This window comes from Triticum urartu, chromosome 1 (genome assembly GCF_003073215.2).
Source record: "Triticum urartu cultivar G1812 chromosome 1, Tu2.1, whole genome shotgun sequence".
Classification (NCBI taxonomy): Eukaryota; Viridiplantae; Streptophyta; class Magnoliopsida; order Poales; family Poaceae; genus Triticum; species Triticum urartu.
Genome location: NC_053022.1, coordinates 524122684 through 524140939, shown reverse-complemented (window position 1 = coordinate 524140939; position 18256 = coordinate 524122684). Strand labels below are relative to the sequence as shown.

General features: G+C 43.5%; 2 protein-coding genes across 3 annotated transcripts; both read left to right on the top strand.

The window, feature by feature from the left end:
• Window positions 1-3068: 3068 nt before the first annotated feature.
• LOC125525210 (vesicle-fusing ATPase) lies at window positions 3069-10105 on the top strand. Its single transcript, XM_048690223.1, has 21 exons — window positions 3069-3410; window positions 4175-4270; window positions 4362-4446; window positions 4531-4581; window positions 4776-4946; window positions 5062-5216; window positions 5293-5401; window positions 5818-5917; window positions 6007-6062; window positions 6542-6607; window positions 6694-6776; window positions 7163-7296; window positions 7626-7836; window positions 8369-8500; window positions 8575-8635; window positions 8719-8778; window positions 8945-9003; window positions 9093-9180; window positions 9300-9422; window positions 9605-9670; window positions 9760-10105. Exons 1-21 carry the CDS (start codon window positions 3217-3219, stop codon window positions 9901-9903), a joined length of 2244 nt encoding a protein of 747 aa, XP_048546180.1. The 5' UTR covers window positions 3069-3216; the 3' UTR covers window positions 9904-10105.
• Window positions 10106-12358: 2253 nt separating this feature from the next.
• On the top strand, window positions 12359-17449 carry LOC125525197 (probable hexosyltransferase MUCI70). Of its 2 annotated transcripts, none has more exons than XM_048690211.1 (9): window positions 12359-13172; window positions 14533-14796; window positions 14872-15085; window positions 15175-15284; window positions 15378-15577; window positions 15957-16060; window positions 16269-16456; window positions 16535-16734; window positions 17002-17449. In XM_048690211.1, the coding sequence occupies exons 1-9, from the start codon at window positions 12887-12889 to the stop codon at window positions 17251-17253; spliced, it is 1818 nt and encodes a 605-aa protein (XP_048546168.1). In that variant the 5' UTR covers window positions 12359-12886; the 3' UTR covers window positions 17254-17449. The 2 variants fall into 2 exon arrangements, with proteins under 2 accessions (XP_048546168.1, XP_048546172.1); XM_048690215.1 differs by having other exon boundaries at window positions 13028-13162.
• Window positions 17450-18256: the final 807 nt, after the last annotated feature.

Below are 18256 nucleotides of genomic sequence, written 5' to 3'. Positions count from 1 at the left end.
TTTGCCGGAGGAACACTTTGTGTGCTACCAAACGTCACAACGTAACTGGGTGATTATAAAGGAGCTCTACAGGTATCTCCAAAGGTACATGTTGGGTTGGCGTATTTCGAGATTAGGATTTGTCACTCACATTTGTCAGAGAGGTATCTCTGGGCCCTCTCGGTAATGCACATCACATAAGCCTTGCAAGCATTGCAACTAATGAGTTAGTTGTGAGATGATGTATTACGGAACGAGTAAAGAGACTTGCCGGTAACGAGATTGAACTAGGTATTGAGATACCGACGATCGAATCTCGGGCAAGTACATACCGATGACAAAGGGAACAACGTATGTTGTTATGCGGTCTGACCGATAAAGATCTTCGTAGAATATGTAGGAGCCAATATGGGCATCCAGGTCCCGCTATTGGTTATTGACCGGAGACGTGTCTCGGTCATGTCTACATTGTTCTCGAGCCCGTAGGGTCCGCACGCTTAAGGTTACGATGACAGTTATATTATGAGTTTATGCATTTTGATGTACCGAAGGTTGTTCGGAGTCCCGGATGTGATCACGGACATGACGAGGAGTCTCAAAATGGTCGAGACATAAAGATTGATATATTGGAAGCCTATGTTTGGATATCGAAAGTGTTCCGGGTGAAATCGGGATTTTACCGGAGTACCGGAAGGTTACCGGAACCCCCCGGTAGGTATATGGGCCTTAGTGGGCCTTAGTGGAAGAGAGGAGAGGTGGCCAGAGATGGGCCGCGCGCCCCTCCCCCCTTTGGTCCGAATTGGACAAGGAGAGGGGGCTGGCCCCCCTTCCTCCTCTCTCTCCTCTTTCCCCCCTCCATGAATCCTATTCCAACTAGGAAAGGGGGGGAGTCCTACTCCCAGAGGGAGTAGGACTCCTCCTGGCGCGCCTCTCCTGGCCGGCCGGCCCCCCTCCCTTGAACCTTTATATACGGAGGCAGGGGCACCCCCTAGGGACACAAGTTGATCCACGTGATCATATTCTTAGCCGTGTGTGGTGCCCCCTTCCACCATAGTCCTCGATAATATTGTAGCGGTGCTTAGGCGAAGCCCTGCGACGGTAGTACATCAAGATCGTCACCACGCCATCGTGCTGACGGAACTCTTCCCCGACACTTTGCTGAATCGGAGTCCGGGGATCGTCATCAAGCTGAACGTGTGCCAGAACTCAGAGGTGCCGTAGTTTCGGTGCTTGATCGGTCGGGCCGTGGAGACATACGACTACATCAACCAAACGCTTCCGTTGTCGATCTACAAGGGTACGTAGATCATACTCTCCCCTCTCGTTGCTATGCATCACCATGATCTTGTGTGTGCGTAGGAATTTTTTTGAAATTACTACGTTCCCCTACAAGTACCGTGGTACCCAGCGGTAGTACCGCTGAGGAGTCACAAGCGGCAGTACCGCTCCGCGGCGGTAGTACCGGCGGTGACTCCGCAGCAGTACTACCGTTGGCTTACCAGATCCCTACCGCGCCGATTCGAGGGGTCTTTTTCTGTGTCGGATTGTGCGGTACCTCGCTGCGGCAGTAGTGCGGCAGTACCGCTCCTTAGCGGCAGTACCGCCCTTCCTCCGTGGTAGTATCGCCCGATTCCCTCTTTCCCTTTACCCTTCGTTCTGTGCGGCAGTACCGTCGAAGGGTGCGGTAGTACCGCTTACCCAGCGGTAGTACCACTGTCTCCTGCGGTACTACCGCCCCAAGGTTCATGTTTTGTTGCTCCTTTTCCCTGTTTCTTCCACCTGAGCGGTAGAACCGCTCGTGGAGCGGTAGTACCGCTCGTGTGCGGGCTGAGCACATAACGGTTGGATTTTCCCCTCCTATAAAAGGGGGTCTTCTTCCCCAATGAACTTTATCCTTTGAGTTCGTGTTCTTCCCCCATTGTTGACCTTCTTCGAGCTTGCTAACTCTCAATCCCTCCATGGATTCTTGCTAGTTTTTGAGGGAAAAGAGAGAGGAGATCTAGATCCACATTTCCACCAATCACTTTCTCCTCTATGTGAGGGGAACCCCTTGGATCTAGATCTTGGAGTTCTTGGTGTTCTCTTTCTTGTTCTTCCTCTCATTTTCCTCCCTAGCATTAGTTGCTTCGGTGGGATTTGAGAGAGAAGGACTTGGGCACTCTGTGTGCCCTTGCCATTGCATTTGGTGCATCGGTTTGAGTTCTCCACGTGATACGTGGAAGTTACAAGTTAAGAAGCTTATTACTCTTGGGTGCTTGGTACCCTTGAGCTTGTTCCTCTTGGGTGCTTGGGCGCCCTAGACGGTTGTTGGTGTTCGGAGCTCAATCATTGTGGTGCAAAGCTCCGGGCAAGCGCCGGGGTCTCCAATTAGGTTGTGGAGATCGCCCCGAGCAATTTGACGGGTACCGGTGACCGCCCCCAAGGGTTGCCAAAGTGTACGGGTTCGGTGACCGCCCCCAAGGGTTGCCATTTGTACGGGTTCGGTGACCGCCCTCAAGGGTCCCTTAGTGGAATCACGGCATCTTGCATTGTGCGAGAGCGTGAGGAGATTACGGTGGCCCTAGTGGCTTCTTGGGGAGCATTGTGCCTCCACACCGCTCCAAACGGAGATTAGCATCCGCAAGGGTGTGAACTTCGGGATACATCGTCGTCTCCTCGTGCCTCGGTTATCTCTTACCCGAGCCCTTTACTTATGCACTTTACTTTGTGATAGCCATATTGTTTCTTGTCATATATCTTGCTATCACATAGTTGCTTATCTTTCTTAGCATAAGTTGTTGGTGCACATAGGTGAGCCTAGTTGTTTTAGGTTTTGTGCTTGGCAAATTAACCGCTAGGTTATTCCGCATTTGTTCAAGCCTAAACTGTAATTATTTTAAAATGCCTATTCACCCCCCTCTAGGCGACATCAACTATATTTCAAAAAGGTGATGAGAGAAAAAAAGGTGAGAGTTGGACTCTCAACTCACATGTCCAATCTCTCCTCGATTTCAAATTCCACTTCCAATTCAAAGCAAACACGCTTGGAACACCTTCACGCCGAAGCAAGGTACAAAAAAGGGATGCCAGACAGCCTGGGAAAATAACCACCTCCCTCCTCGCCCTGTTTCCGCCTCCGCAGAGCGTCGCATCGCACGGCTCGCACCATACTCTCCCTCCCACGAAGTCCTCCTCCTCCTCCCCTCCCCTCCCCCGCGCGACCCCTCTCCCCCGCACCCGCGAGATCTCTCTCCCGCCATGGCGGGGAGGGGCTACCAGGGCCGCGGCGCGGGCGGCGGCGCCGGCGCCGGCGCCGGCGTGTCCATGGCGGTGGTGAGCACGCCCAGCCAGGAGCTGGCGCTCACCAACTGCGCCTACGTCTCCCCCGCCGACATCCGCCGCTTCCCCACCGCCCTCGCCCTCGTCGGCGACGTCCTCGTCTTCGCCCTGCGATATCCTTTTGTTCGTCTTCCTCCCTCCCGCGATCTCGCCTGTGCTGCCCATGAGATCTCTCTGAATTTGAGGTGGCCCGGCGCGCTGATCTGATCCGCTGGTCGGCGCAGTTCGAAATCCCGGAGGGTCTAGAGCACCGCGCGCATCTGTCTTGCTCGCTGGAGCGCTTTGGTTTCGTATTCGTGGTGATCTCGCTGGGACGGGCTGCTGGCGACGCTAGCTAGTACTGCATGTGGGATGGCACGATTGCCCGTTTTACTTGCTCTAGCTGCTAGTTCGTACCAATACCATGCGATTATTGTGGGCGCATTGCGAAATTGTGCTTCTCTAATCCATGCGCTGTCTGTTAAGGCAAATAATTTGGATAATGGTACCCACAGTATCACATTCTGAGTTCAGCGTGCTCTGTATGCCATTTATTTGGGATGTGGGAGCCTTGATGAATGATAAATCAGATTGTCAATAGGCATTCGTTTTTTTTATTATAGGCATGCAATTATATAATTCCACTTAACCTAAACATGCATCATTACTAAACATCATCCCAGTGTAGGGGTTTAATTTTGGTTTTCTCTACTGGAATCACCATGCCCGATGTTATTGTTCTGAAGTGTTTACCTCGGTTAAAATCACATTGTCTTGTCTCAACTTTAAGAGAGAGGCTTTCATGTGGAATCTATGGAGCTTTGATGATATTCTGTGCCGATTTTATTTTAGAATAGTATATTCTTTCTTTCATGTTTGATCCTTAATGAGTATCCACTGCCCACGATGCCGTTGCTACTGGAAGCATCGCCTTGAATGCCATTCAGCGTCGACAGGTGAAGGTTTCGGCTGGGGATTCTATTACCGTTAGCAGGTAGGATGATCAACTGTTGATTGAATCATACTTTTAGTTGGATGTGATTCTGTGTTGCCTTACTGTTGCGGTGAATAATATTTCTGCCCAGTTTTGCTCCTCCTGATGATTTCAAGCTGGCATTGCTCACATTGGAGCTAGAGTATACTAAGGCAAGGTCCAACCGAGCTGAGGATGTAAGTTCATTCGTCTGTCTGTGACTACAGTTTTAGTTATGCTTCATTTACTGTGGTTTGACATGCATTAGCCTGGCTCTGCAGCTGGATGCAGTCTTGCTTGCCCAACAACTCCGGAAGAGATTTCTGGATCAGGTATGGGATAATCAGTTAGCATTATGTCTGTGAGTAGAGGTTATCTTTATTTCTTTCATCGGTATAAACATATGTATTTTATGTTGTCCACGAAAAATCTCATATGCATGATTAGATTGAGAATGTCTGCAGTTCATTAAGAATACTGCTTCCACTTGTGTGCGCATAACGGTGACATGTGGGGTTGTTTACAGGTCATGACAAGTGGGCAACGAGTGCCATTTGAATTTTATGGAACAAACTACATATTCAGTGTCAATCAAGCTTTGCTAGAGGGTCAAGAAAGTTCCACGCCGTTGGACAGAGGATTCCTGTCAAGTGATACATACATCATATTTGAGGCGGCTCCTAATTCAGGAATCAAGGTTCCTTTGAATAACTTATATGTTGTTACCAGCAGTTCTGTTAATAGTTTATGTGACAAGAGCATTTTGTATGGCTTCTGAAAGCAACACAATAAGACCCGTTAATCTGCTGTAGGTTATCAACCAAAAGGAAGCAGCTAGCAGCAAGCTTTTCAAAGATAAAGAGTTTAACTTGGAAAAATTGGGGATAGGTGGGTTAAGTTCTGAATTCACAGACATTTTCCGTAGGGCATTTGCTTCAAGGGTGTTTCCTCCTCATGTTGTCAGCAAGTAAGTATCGTTCCTGTTTCTTTATTTTTGTACCACCCGTAACATATGATGTTGTACTCACAACTGAATACTTTAGATTGGGCATTAAACACGTAAAGGGTATGTTGCTATATGGGCCTCCTGGTACTGGCAAGACCCTCATGGCCCGTCAGATTGGAAAACTGTTGAATGGAAAGGACCCGAAGGTATGGATATTCTATTGGGCATGGAGTATAGCTTTGTTACTTGTCTAAACATTTGTGTTGTGCCTATCATCTACAGTAGTTCATTCTTAGATACACTGTAACTTTTTAGGGCCCTTTATCCTGTATGAATTTATGAATATTACATTTAAAACGCGGGCTTGACGAAGTTTTGTTATTATCAGCAGTGATAAATATATGTTTTTTGAATTAAAATTTCCGTTCTCAATTCTCTTGTTTTAAGTTCAGTTCAATAAAGGAACAGTGTATCATAGTCCATTTTATACCGAGAAACTTTCATGTATCATACTTAATTTATTGTAGCACCAGTAGTCAGTGACATGTAGTCTGCTAACACTACAATGTCAGATGCCTGTCAATTATGTTTACTTGAGGTTAATACCTTTTCCTGACCTCAGATTGTGAATGGACCTGAAGTGTTGAGCAAATTTGTTGGAGAAACAGAGAAGAATGTGAGAGATTTGTTTCTTGATGCTGAAAATGACCAGAAGGCACAAGGTATGATTTCTCATGAGCTGAATTCTTCTCATATTTCTGTGTGAGGTGAATCCTTATCAACACTTGATTTTTGTACCTCCTCCTCACAGGTGATCACAGTGACCTCCATGTTATCATTTTTGATGAAATTGATGCTATCTGCAAGGTGGGTTCTGTTGACTATCACTCTCACCATAATATATATTTTCTCTTGCTTAGGCTTTGTCAATATGACAGAACAAAATAATTAGCTTGCGATTATCACTAGTTACTAGTACTAGATAATACAGGTTTATTCTTATCAACTTGGGTTTCAATGGAGTTTAAGAGCGTGCTGTCAACATGAATAGTTCTGAAGTGTGTGCTGTGATAGTGTGTAATTGTGTATTAGCCCCTGCCAAAGGAGTATCTCATAACTTCTGTGTCACAGAGATTTACATGAAACCTATCATATGCTCATATCCTTTTTATTTTTCTTCAGTTAGGCCTAAGATTCCACATTAAATATCTATTCTAGAACTCTTTAACTTGCAACTTTATTTTGTGCATGTGACATCATACTGTATAATACATCATGTACAATGTTGGTTTAGTTTTATTCAAAATTGCCAACCTGCATGTATTGATGAAACTCTGGTTGTGCAGTCTAGAGGATCTAGCAGAGATGGTACAGGCGTACATGATAGCATTGTAAACCAGCTGCTTACAAAGGTATGTTTTACTAGAATTTGAAGTTTAGACTGTAGTTCTTTGCTTATATCTATTACTGAGTTATGTCCGAGCTCTCAACTTTACAGATAGATGGTGTTGAGGCGTTGAATAACGTGTTGCTTATTGGAATGACCAACCGTAAGGATTTACTTGACGAAGCTTTATTGAGGTATATGCTCTGACCCATGTTGCCTGATGACAAACTGGTCTAGCAAACATGTCATTGGTAGCTCCAACTCTGTGGTACTGAAACAAATAAGTTTCCTGACGAGACAAACTAATGTAGCAAGTCTTTCATCATAAATGCATTCATGCTGAATTCTCAATAATATATGAGGCCTTTGGTTATTGGAATTACATTGGTTGCCATGCATCTTGTACCCTTCATCACTCCCAGTGATGTATCATGTATGTTACTGGGCGATTCACAAAGAGAAGGTTGCTAGTCACTCTAGAGGCTGTGCAGATAGATGACTACACCATATTCTCTTTTGTTAGTTCATTTCTGTTCTACTATTCACATATATTCATTGCCCTTTGATACATCTGTTGCAGACCAGGACGACTGGAAGTTCATATCGAGATAAACTTGCCTGACGAGAATGGTCGTTTGCAAATTCTTCAAATTCATACAAGCAAGATGAGGGAGAGCTCTTTCCTTTCTCCAGATGTTAATCTTCAAGAGCTAGGTATGTTCTTTGCAAAGTAATATTGTCTGCAGCATTTGTGTTATTATATCAACTATTTTTTCTTTGTGTTTTTAGCTGGCCATTTCATGCTACTGATATTATCCGTACTTCAAAGATTTTCTTTTTTTTCCTTCTTAAAAAATGAGTGCTGTTAGCAAATAGCTATGCTTCCTTCAATGTTTACTGCCATTTTTTTGCAGTTGGACATTTTAGTATGACTAACTAGGGATTTGTGGGATGTGGGAAATTTATCAGTATATGTTTCTTATTGTATATGATTGGTAATTGTGAAAATCACATCCAAATGACACATTATCTTCTCAATGAAGCTGCACGAACAAAGAACTACAGTGGAGCAGAGTTGGAAGGTGTTGTTAAAAGTGCAGTTTCATTTGCTTTGAACCGGCAGATAAGCATGGATGATCTCACTAAACCTTTGGACGAGGAAAGCATTAAGGTTACTATGGATGATTTTGTGAATGGACTTCATGAAATTACTCCCGCATTTGGTGCTTCAACTGATGACCTCGAAAGATGCAGGTGCGTGTTCTGATTTCTTAAACAATTTTTTAACAGAATGATTTCCATCAGCACAAATTTCAAAGGGCGATCATTAGTTTCTTCTTGGGGTATTCCTGGAGTATATCTTATTATTTGTGCTTTGGAATTTTTCCTTGTAATATGCTCAACATTGGCTATGGCCCGTGGGTGCTGTCACTCTTCTCCCTTAATGCAGCAATTCAGGGGTTGGGCTTTATAATACATTCATTAGCGAGTTTAGAAGGAAACATAAATTTCCTTCAGGCAATATAAGACTTGATATTTGTCTGTAACAAACTACATGCTTATAGCTTGTCAGGCATATAAGAATATCTTTTAATGATGAGCTTAACACGTACTCCCTCCGTCCCAAAATAAGTGTCTCAATATTAGTACAAAGTTGAGACACTTATTTTGAGACGGAGGGAGTATATGATTTTAAAATCCCTTACCCTCATGTATCTCTTATTTTATCTTCAGTTGTCTCAGTTACTACAATTTTAATGTTACCTTTATGTGATTTTTTGTACAGGTTACATGGTATTGTTGACTGTGGCAAGGCACACCAGCACATTTTTCAGAGAGCTATGCTTCTGGTGGAACAAGTTAAAGTTAGCAGAGGTAGCCCACTTGTGACCTGTCTATTGCAAGGTTCTGCTGGAAGGTAAAGTCTCTAGAACACATCATCATTGTCTGAATATATTGCTGGAAGCTTATTTCACATTAATTACTTTTCAGTGGTAAATCAGCTTTGGCCGCTACTGTTGGTATTGACAGTGATTTTGCTTATGTCAAAATTGTAAGTTCCTTTACTTCTGGTTCCCTCCATCCTCAGTTGCAAACTATAGGGCCGCATATCTCTAATTGCGGTTTTCACTATAGATATCTGCGGAGACAATGATTGGTTTCAGTGAAAGCAGCAAGTGTGCACAGATTTGCAAGGTCAGGGATGTTCTTAATATAATGAATTTGGTAGTTAAGTTGATACATGGAAGAATCTATTTGAATCGTGTATCCTGTTTATTGCTCCTGTGTACGCCTTTTCTAGTTATGCCGTTTGCTTCCTGTATGCTTACACATAAGGTGTCTTTTGTTGTGATGGTTACAGGTTTTTGAGGATGCTTACAAATCTCAGTTCAGCATCATAATTCTTGACGACATTGAAAGGTATTTAGAACCTCAATGCCACAAAAGTATGCTGTCATTTGTCCTTTCATTTTGATTGAAGTATTTGGTGCTCCTTTATGACCATTTAGGTTACTGGAGTTTGTTGCCATCGGACCACGTTTTTCAAATCTGATATCGCAAACTCTTATGGTCCTCCTCAAGAGGGTTCCTCCTAAGGTTTGCACAATCACACTTTTTTCTTCAGTAGTATCCTGGAACCCAGTCTTTTCTTGGCTGCAAAGACATCTTTGACTTGACTTTGTCTTTGACTCGCATATCTTGCCTATCTTTTGCAGGGCAAAAACTTGCTTGTTATTGGAACAACAAGTGAGACAACATTTCTAGACTCCATTGGTATGTCTGGTGTGTTCTCGGTGACCTACGAGGTTCCCAAACTGACAAAGGAGGATGCTGCAAAGGTAAGATAATTACTGAAGACATACATTGAGGTCTATGGTTAAAATGCAAGAAACTGTAACCGCTTCACATTGCATATTCTTGAACAGTAGATGATTGCTGTCATATCCTCTGTAATACATATTCTATGGCCTTGGTAATTTGGAATTTTACTCTGTATCAACCTTATATGGCCACCCTGCAGGTGTTGCGACATTTGAATGTGTTCGATGAAGCAGATGTTGAGACAGCAGCAGAAGCGCTGGACGATGTAATCTTCTTTCTAACATTTTTGTATTCCCTCCACTTAAATGGTTGCCTATATTTGCCCAAATTCTTACAATCCTCCAACGATTGCAGATGCCGATCAAGAAGCTGTACACGCTTGTCGAGATGGCTGCGCAGGGGCCACAAGGGGGAAGCGCAGAAGCCATCTATGCCGGAGAGGAAAAGATAGACCTCAACCATTTCTTTAGCATCTTGAGCGACATCATCCGCTACTGATCACACATACATTTGAGGACCCTAGGCTCCACTATAGGAATTTGTTTACTCCAGTTTCCCCAGCTTGCTATCTTCACAGGGTAGAGTGGTTTGATCCCGAGTGGCCTTTTATTGTCACGGTTCGGCGAGAGTTGTGTCTTTGCTATGCTTCCGTCGATATAAATATTCTATTATCTGAAGCCTGAGGGCTTGTTTTGTTTGAGACCTAGGCGCCGTGCCTGAGAAATATTTACCTGGCCATGCTATTTGGTGAATGGTGTTGTTGATGACTAGGGATACCAATCCATAGCTCCAGGATGTGCTTTTAGAGTTTGGTTGATATAGATAAGTTGGCAGTTTCATCTATATATCGGACAGTTAATTTCTTGCCGTACTAACTTTGAAGTTGTTAAGGGTTGCCTGCTTGTTTATTCTGACGAGATACGGAGTACATTGCATGTTTGTTGATACCACAAACAAACAAAAGTGCGTTGTTCAGGATTCAGACCACATCTGCAATATAGCAAAACTAAATCAAGCTTCCATGAGGATTTGAGCCACAAAATGGCATCCGTAATAGCCAATTCCACGGATTTGCTTCCGATCTCCATCCGTAACAGCCATCCACTGGCCACAGCCCACAGGTCCTCAAATTCCACGGATTTGCTTCCGATCTCCATCAGCATGTAATCGGAAAGCGCGTTAAGAGCTTCCACATTTCAACGTTTATGAATTACGTTAAAGACTTGAAGTGGACACGTTCATTTCTTCTGTCCATTCACCTCGGTTGATTCTGTATCCAATATGCGTGCACGTTACTCCTGTTATAATTCTGTCCCCTGTTATAATTGGACCTGTAATTTGTGGATTGATAGGTGTTTAAGTTAAACAATGTGTAAATTCTCAAAAAAAAAGTTAAACATGTGTAATCCGGCATATAGTGAACACATGTCACGAGAGAAACACAAATTCGAACGTCCATGGCAAGGGTGACCGTACTAGCCATGGTGAGCGGTCGAGATGTTGTTGATGGCATCATCAACTTCTTGTCGCCCGTTTAGTACACGAGAGTAGTGCTCGTAGACATGCGTCGAGGAGTAGATGAGTTCATTGTACCTCGTTAATGAATTTTATCTGTCGTGTTGGTGTGTCGTGTGATTGGTTGCACCTCGGATTTTCCAACACACTTTACTTGGTTCATTAGCAAAGTCCTTGGCACTACATGACGTCTGCAATAATAATTTAAAAATATATATTTTTATTTAGATTAGTATCTAAATGCTAAGTTTTGTAGAGATGTTGAGATTTTTTTTAAAAACTTAGTAGTACTCGATCTGTTTTTATTTACTTCACATATTAGCCTTGTCTCAAGTCAAACTTTGTAAATTTTGACCAAGTTTATACAAAAAATATTAGCATCCACAATACCAATCAATACGATTAGAATCATCATTGAATATGTTTTTATATCATGTATATCTGTTATTGTGAAAGTTTAAATTGTTTCATATAAACTTGGTCTAACTTTAAAAAGTTTGACTCCGGTCAAAGCTAATATGCACAGTAAATAGAAACAAAAGGAGTATATAGATATGTTTTAATTGCACCTTATTCAAAAATTTGGTCATGTCGACTTGTAATAGCAATGTTGAGATTTTTAAATAGTATATACAATATGTTTGAATTGCATCTTATAAAAAATCTCGTCACGTCATTTGTGTACTTCTTCTAGTATGCCAAACAAATCATGATTATTGCGTCGACTGCATAAAATTCACTGAAGTTATAGGGCATCTTTGGTTCATGACACAAATTTCTTACTAAATCAGAGGCACTTATTTTGGGACGGAGGAAGTAGGATGCATAAGCACATATTTTCTCTCCTCGAGCCATCTTAAATCACTTTGGAATGTTTAGGAGGGTGCTCCTTAATCTCAACTATGCTAATCTCATATGAACAAATGGCCCTTCACAGCTACGATAATGAACAAAACATACGCCTAAGGGCATGCTCAGACTGAAAACGAATATCAGACGTGCCCACAGACGCATAAATTATGCCACACCACATTGATGTATGCAATCTCGCCTAACCCTCTTGTAACCCATGGTGCACGCTAGACTAACGTAGGTATATGTGAACTGAGCGTAACTCAAGTGGTTAAGTTTTCCGTGACGGAACCAACACACCAGGTTTAAGCTCTAAACTTAATATTGGTGGCTGCATTTTCTTAGATTTATTTCAGGCCATTCAGCGATTTGCATTTAATGAAAAGAGACGCTCCCGTCGACTACGAAGACGTATGTGACGACTCCGTCAATCACAAGATGATATGCCGCTTAAGTCTCTCCGAGGTTCTCATAGGAGTGGAGCGTGTTTATATAGTTGAGTGTATATGCATATGTAGTAGCGTTTTTCGTCTGTGTTTTAAAAGAAAAGGCATGTACTTATATAATGGGAAGCACCCAACTAACCTGACGTCACCGATCTCCTCCTTCCATTTCCGGAGCTGGTCTCCCCGAAATAAATTCAAAAATCTCTCCCACTACGGCCACGCGCACCGATCTCCCTCGCCGAATCCCCAATCCCCCTCGATCCGCCGGCAGATTCCCTCCCGCATTCGCTCCACTCTGTCCCCGTCCTCGCGCTCCCCCCAATCGCCGGCGGATCTCGGGGCTTTTCCCCTCTGCCGAGCCCGTCACGGGATTTCCTGCCGTCCGGAGCTCCTTTTCTCTGCTCCGAGCCGGAGATCTCAGCGCGATCCCGGCCCCCGCGACGAGCTTGGACTGCCCCGGCGGCGGATTCAGACTGCGCCGCGGCTGCGGTTGGTTGGGGTGCTGTTGGCGCGTCGCGGCATTGGATCGGGCCGGACAGGACAGGAGAGGTTGGTGGGCGGTGGTGGTTCGGTGGGTGGGGCGTCCCGACCGTGATCTGCGCCGCTGCGCCGGCCCAGCGTAGCGGGGCGATGAGAACTGGCGCCGTGGCCCCGAAGGCGGCGGAGGCATGAGCGGCGGGGCGTCGCTGGGGCTCAGGACGTCCGGGAGCTATGGGTCCCTGCAGCAGCCCAACGGCCAGTCCCCCTCCCCGTCGCCGCCGGTGGCGGTCCGGAAGCCCGGGAAGATGTCCCTCGGCGGCGGCGGCCCCGGCGGCGGCGGCGGCCGCGGGGGCGAGCGCCTCCTCTTCGCCCGGATCTGCATGTTCGCGGGCCGTCGCCGCCGGATGCTCCTGCTCCTCCTCGTCGCCGTCGCTCTCGTCGTCTGCTTCCTCTTCTCATCACTTGTCAGTAAAGGTGGTGGTTGTGTTGCTTTTGCCTCATGTTTCATTCCTATATAAACCTTGTTGTGACTGCTATCGTGACTTGATGAAATGCTTGCCAGTTACTGTTATCTTGTTTTTCAATCATTTGATCAATGAGTTCATCGCAATGGTACGATGCTACTTGCAAACAGTATTATTGTATGATTCATTCATGTAGGTGTTTCCCATCACTAGGAGTACAAAACACGAGGGTTCCTGACTTCCTGTTACCTGTGCATACTTCACTTTTCTTATTCGCAAGTTATAGGATGTTCATGAGTATATTATCGTTAAGTATTAGTGTTGGGGGCCTTTATGTACACAGGAAGATTTGAGCTCATAGTTGACTTTCAAATTGTAAAAGGTTTAGTGAAGTGGAAATGCCAGCAAGACCTTGAGTAATGGAAAAGAAATAGTATATGGATGGATGCTTGAATATTCCTGTGCTGGCTGGCAAGCATGTATTCCTTTGGATTGCTTATTGTGTGAATATTTAACCATTTTGCATCACCTTTGACTCTGGCTGACTGATGTGATGCAAATGGATTAGCATGGTATTATTTGGTAATTTAAATCAGGCAAGCAGTGTCAATATTTCTGTTATAGTTAAGCTAGACAAGTTTGCATTAGATATTGTTAGATGATCTTTGGTTTGCTAGACAATCACTTCAGTTTCAAGTCACTTCAGTCAGTTCTTTGGAACTGAGCTGCAGACTTTGTTCTGGTATTCCTCGAGTTGATGCTTTACAAATTGAAAAGTGCTAATGTTGACAGTGCTGTCAAAATCTGTGCCTTTCTGGTAACTTGTAGGCAGGCCTTTGGCTTAGTATACCTTAGAATTGTTTATTTCCACCATCATTTAGTCAGCTGCTCCTTTACATTTTTATTCATTCCAATATGCGTATTGTTTGACTTTGACAGGCTAATGTATGCCTTATGAATTTTAATAAGATTCGTTTCATCTAGTAGTCAATTTGTACAAATAGCATGGTTTTGATAACAATAGGTTCTTCTGGATCTAATCATTCCAGTGTATTATTAAGATTTCATTGGCTTGTGCTAATTTTTCATGAGCTGGCGGTCCTTCTTACCAATATGCATATTGTTGGCGATTCTACTGAATATCTGTTTTTCTAACCCTGATAAGTCAACATGGTATTTCTTTTCATATGTTGTTTGCCTGGAAAGTTGTCTGCTAAACGTTATGTTTTGAGTAATAGCTAAACTGATCTAATCTACTTTTTAGTTTGTAACAAAGTAAGGCATAACCTTTAACTGTTGTGTTATCTCTACGTTTTTACTTATGTATCTTTGAGTACTGAACCACAAAATCTTCTTTTGGTTGGCTGTAGATGAAGTTGCAGCACCTGGCACCGAGACCATGCTGGGATTATCTGATCATGTCCGGAGCTTTGTAAATCCTGTATGGACATCTTCTTTGAGTGGAAATGATTTGAATACAACATCACCAACAGTAAAACAGCCGGACATCAGTCATGAAAAGGTTCAGGGTCTTTCACGGAGTTTCCCGCCAGCTATTCACCTGGAGCACCATCCTTGTGAAAATTTCTCATTTTCTCCTCCACCTATTGATAGGAAACGTACTGGACCACGGCGTAAGTTCCTCACCAGTCCAATTCAGAGTTACAAAAAAGTTCTGAATCTGATTATATTATTTTAAACTTGTGTAGCATGTCCTGTTTGTTATGTGCCTGTTGACCAGGCCCTGGCATTGATGCCAGCTGCTCCAACAGCATCACCTATCCTTCAAAGTTTAAATTATTTGTCCGAAGACAATTTGGTACTCAAAGAGTCCAACAGTGGTTCTTTGTTTGGTGGTTATCCATCTCTGGAACAACGAGATATGTCTTTTGACATAAAAGACTCGATGGCAGTACATTGTGGGTATGTCCTTGTATGACTCAAATGCTTTAACTCTTGTACGTTTATGTAATGACTGTGTGCTGTATCACTAACCTTTTCTTTATATTAAGATTTGTGAGGGGGAAGATACCTGGTATCAATACTGGATTTGATGTAGATGAAGCTGATCTGTCTGAGATGCGGCAGTGCCAGGGGACAGTTGTTGCTTCTGCTATTTTCGGTAACTGCGTCCTCTTTCTATGCCAGTTATATTTACATGTCATCATCTTTCCATGTCGGTGCTAATTGCTCATTTTGTGTGAACTTTTCTCAGGGAATTATGATATAATGCAACAACCAGAAAACATCAGTGAATTTTCAAAAGATACTGTTTGCTTCTTCATGTTTCTGGATGAAGAAACAGAAGCTGCAATAAAGAACACCACTGCTGTTGATAATACGGAAAAAATCGGGCTGTGGCGGGTGGTTGTTGTCCACAACCTTCCTTATTCGGATGCAAGGCGGAATGGAAAGGTACCTGTACTGTATATTTGGTTATTTGATTTTCCTAATCGAATCTTTGGAGGGCCAGTTACTTCTGGCATGGAGATTGCGCACAAGTTAAAATTCAGCATGGCAGGCAATGTAAACTAAAAGTGTTACTTGTAAAGATAATTCTACACAATCTGCTAAAACCTACATGCATTCTTGTCTAGATAACTGATCCATCCGAGACGAACATGTTCCCATTCTTTTCTGCATTGGATGAGTATGTGAAAATTTGGATTGCACAACCAGGAGAGGAGGATGCCATGCTTAATGTGAATCAGCATTCGCGATTTGTTGTTCTAATCGTTTATTTCCCTTGTGATAATTTTTTAACTGAATCCCTTGTGATATTTTCCTCAAACAGATTCCAAAACTATTACTTCATCGGCTCTTTCCTAATGCGCGGTATTCACTCTGGATCGATGGGAAACTTAAACTTGTGAAGGATCCTTATCAGCTATTAGAGAGGTAAACATCATGTTCTCTCACTGAGCTCTGTCTGCTACTTGTTGTAACTACTCTGCACATAACTCAGTGCCACTTATGCTCTATATGTTGTACTATTAAGTTCCAAGCTGCACCATATTCTTCTTACTCCAATATTTTTTCTAAGAGTCTACTCTCACCAGGATTTTGACATGTTATTTTCTGATTCTGTATCACTGTTATGTTGCAGATTCTTATGGAGGAAAAATGTGAGCTTCGCTATTTCCAGGCATTATAGACGCTTTGACGTCTTTGAGGAAGCTGAGGCGAACAAGGCTGGTGGGAAGTATGATAATGCTTCAATCGACAACCAAATAGAGTTCTACAAGAGAGAGGGCTTAACCCATTATTCATCAGCTAAGCTTCCTATTACAAGCGGTAATTGGTTCTTCTCACTGAAATTCTGATATAGCAATATTTCTCATGATAACATAAGGATACATTTACCTTGAACAGATGTCCCTGAGGGCTGTGTAATAATAAGAGAGCACATACCCATCACCAATCTCTTCACATGCCTTTGGTTTAATGAAGTTGACCGCTTCACCTCAAGAGATCAGATAAGCTTCAGCACAGTGAGGGATAAAATAAGGTCAAGAGTTAATTGGACTGCAGACATGTTCCTGGATTGTGAGAGGCGCGATTTTGTTGTTCAGGTACTTTTGAGTTAATGCTTTGCGTGGCACATTTACTTTTTCTGCACACCCTGTTGTTACTTTATATATTACTGATAGCCTGAAAAGGTAATGGAGTGTAGAACCCAAAAAATGATTGAACCCAAAAAATGATTGATAATAAGACATTTTGCAGTCTGGCTTCTAGTAATGCACAAATAGGATTAGCTGCAATGCACTTATTCCAGAACGCCATTGTCGTCTGTTATCTGTCCCTTATTTCTTGTGTATGTCATCATTACTTTGCAGGCATACCACAGAGAACTCATGGAGCAAAGGCTGGCTGCCTTACGGAGCCAGCCTCCGCCGCCTCCGCCTCCACCTCCACCGCCCCCTCCCGTGGTGCGTGTGCAGCAACCTCGAAAGATGCTCCCAGACAGCGCATCAAAGGAACCTGGGAGAGCTTCCAAGAAGCCAGCAGGGAGGCGCTCACGGAAATCAGGCTCAAAACGGTCCCATCGAACGAAAGCCTCCAGCGGGAAGGAACCCATTCGACTGTAAATCTCTCCAGGCGAAATTTTGCTCCCATACAACTGAAAGATCGACTCGGTTTGGTTTACTCCTATTTAACTTGTATTCATGTTCCCCTCCCAAAGGCTCGAAAATTTTGTCAGGACTTGTTGATAGAGGATTACAACAATTTTTTGGGGTGTAAATAAACATTTTTAAAATAAAGATGGGTTTACTTTAATTTGCATACGGTTCAGTTCAGTATAGTACTATCATTTTTGTCTGGGACGGGTTTGCAAATGATAGGATAGTTACTGTGCTCCTCGTCTTGGGTATCAAGTTGGCCTTTGGGTTCAGTTCTTTTAGGCCTTTGGGTTCAGAGATTAGAAGGCCGGTAGCTATCAGAGGCTGGTGTGGATCCGTCAGGAGAGACCCTTTTGGGTAATGTAGCTCCCATCAGTTGAGCTGTTCGTTCTGCTCGTCAGAAGACGTCGTTATCTGATCTGGCGCCCGGGGCCGTGAGGGCGTGTTTAGAATGCTGCCAAAAGCTGCCTTCAGGTGTGTTTGAATTGTGGCCAAAAACTACCTTGCCAATATTTTGGTCAAGACCAAAAACTTGACTAAACTCGACTTTTGTTAGACCATGGTCAATTTTTTTTGGCAATACCGATGCTTCTTTGCCCGCTATATTCACTCTTGTTGCGAATGTTGGCCGAATCATTGGCTAGTGAAACCTTGATCAAAGTTTTGACAAGCCAAAAAATTTCAAGGCAAGCCCAGCCTAAAAACAAACACACCGAGCCACAAGCCTTCACAACGCACCCAAGTACACACGTCACCGACACTTTTTTTTCTTTTTGAAACACAATACAAATGCAGATGTTGACAAACAAGTAGACGCAGACACGCAGTCGAAGAGACTAGGTCGACACGTCAGTCAGTACAGACACTTTGATTAACACTGAAAAACAAAGCTGTTAATTAAATCCTAGAATAAATTTAGTAAAATGTAAGCATCCATGTGTCAAGCCTAAAATCTGAATCCGGACGTACA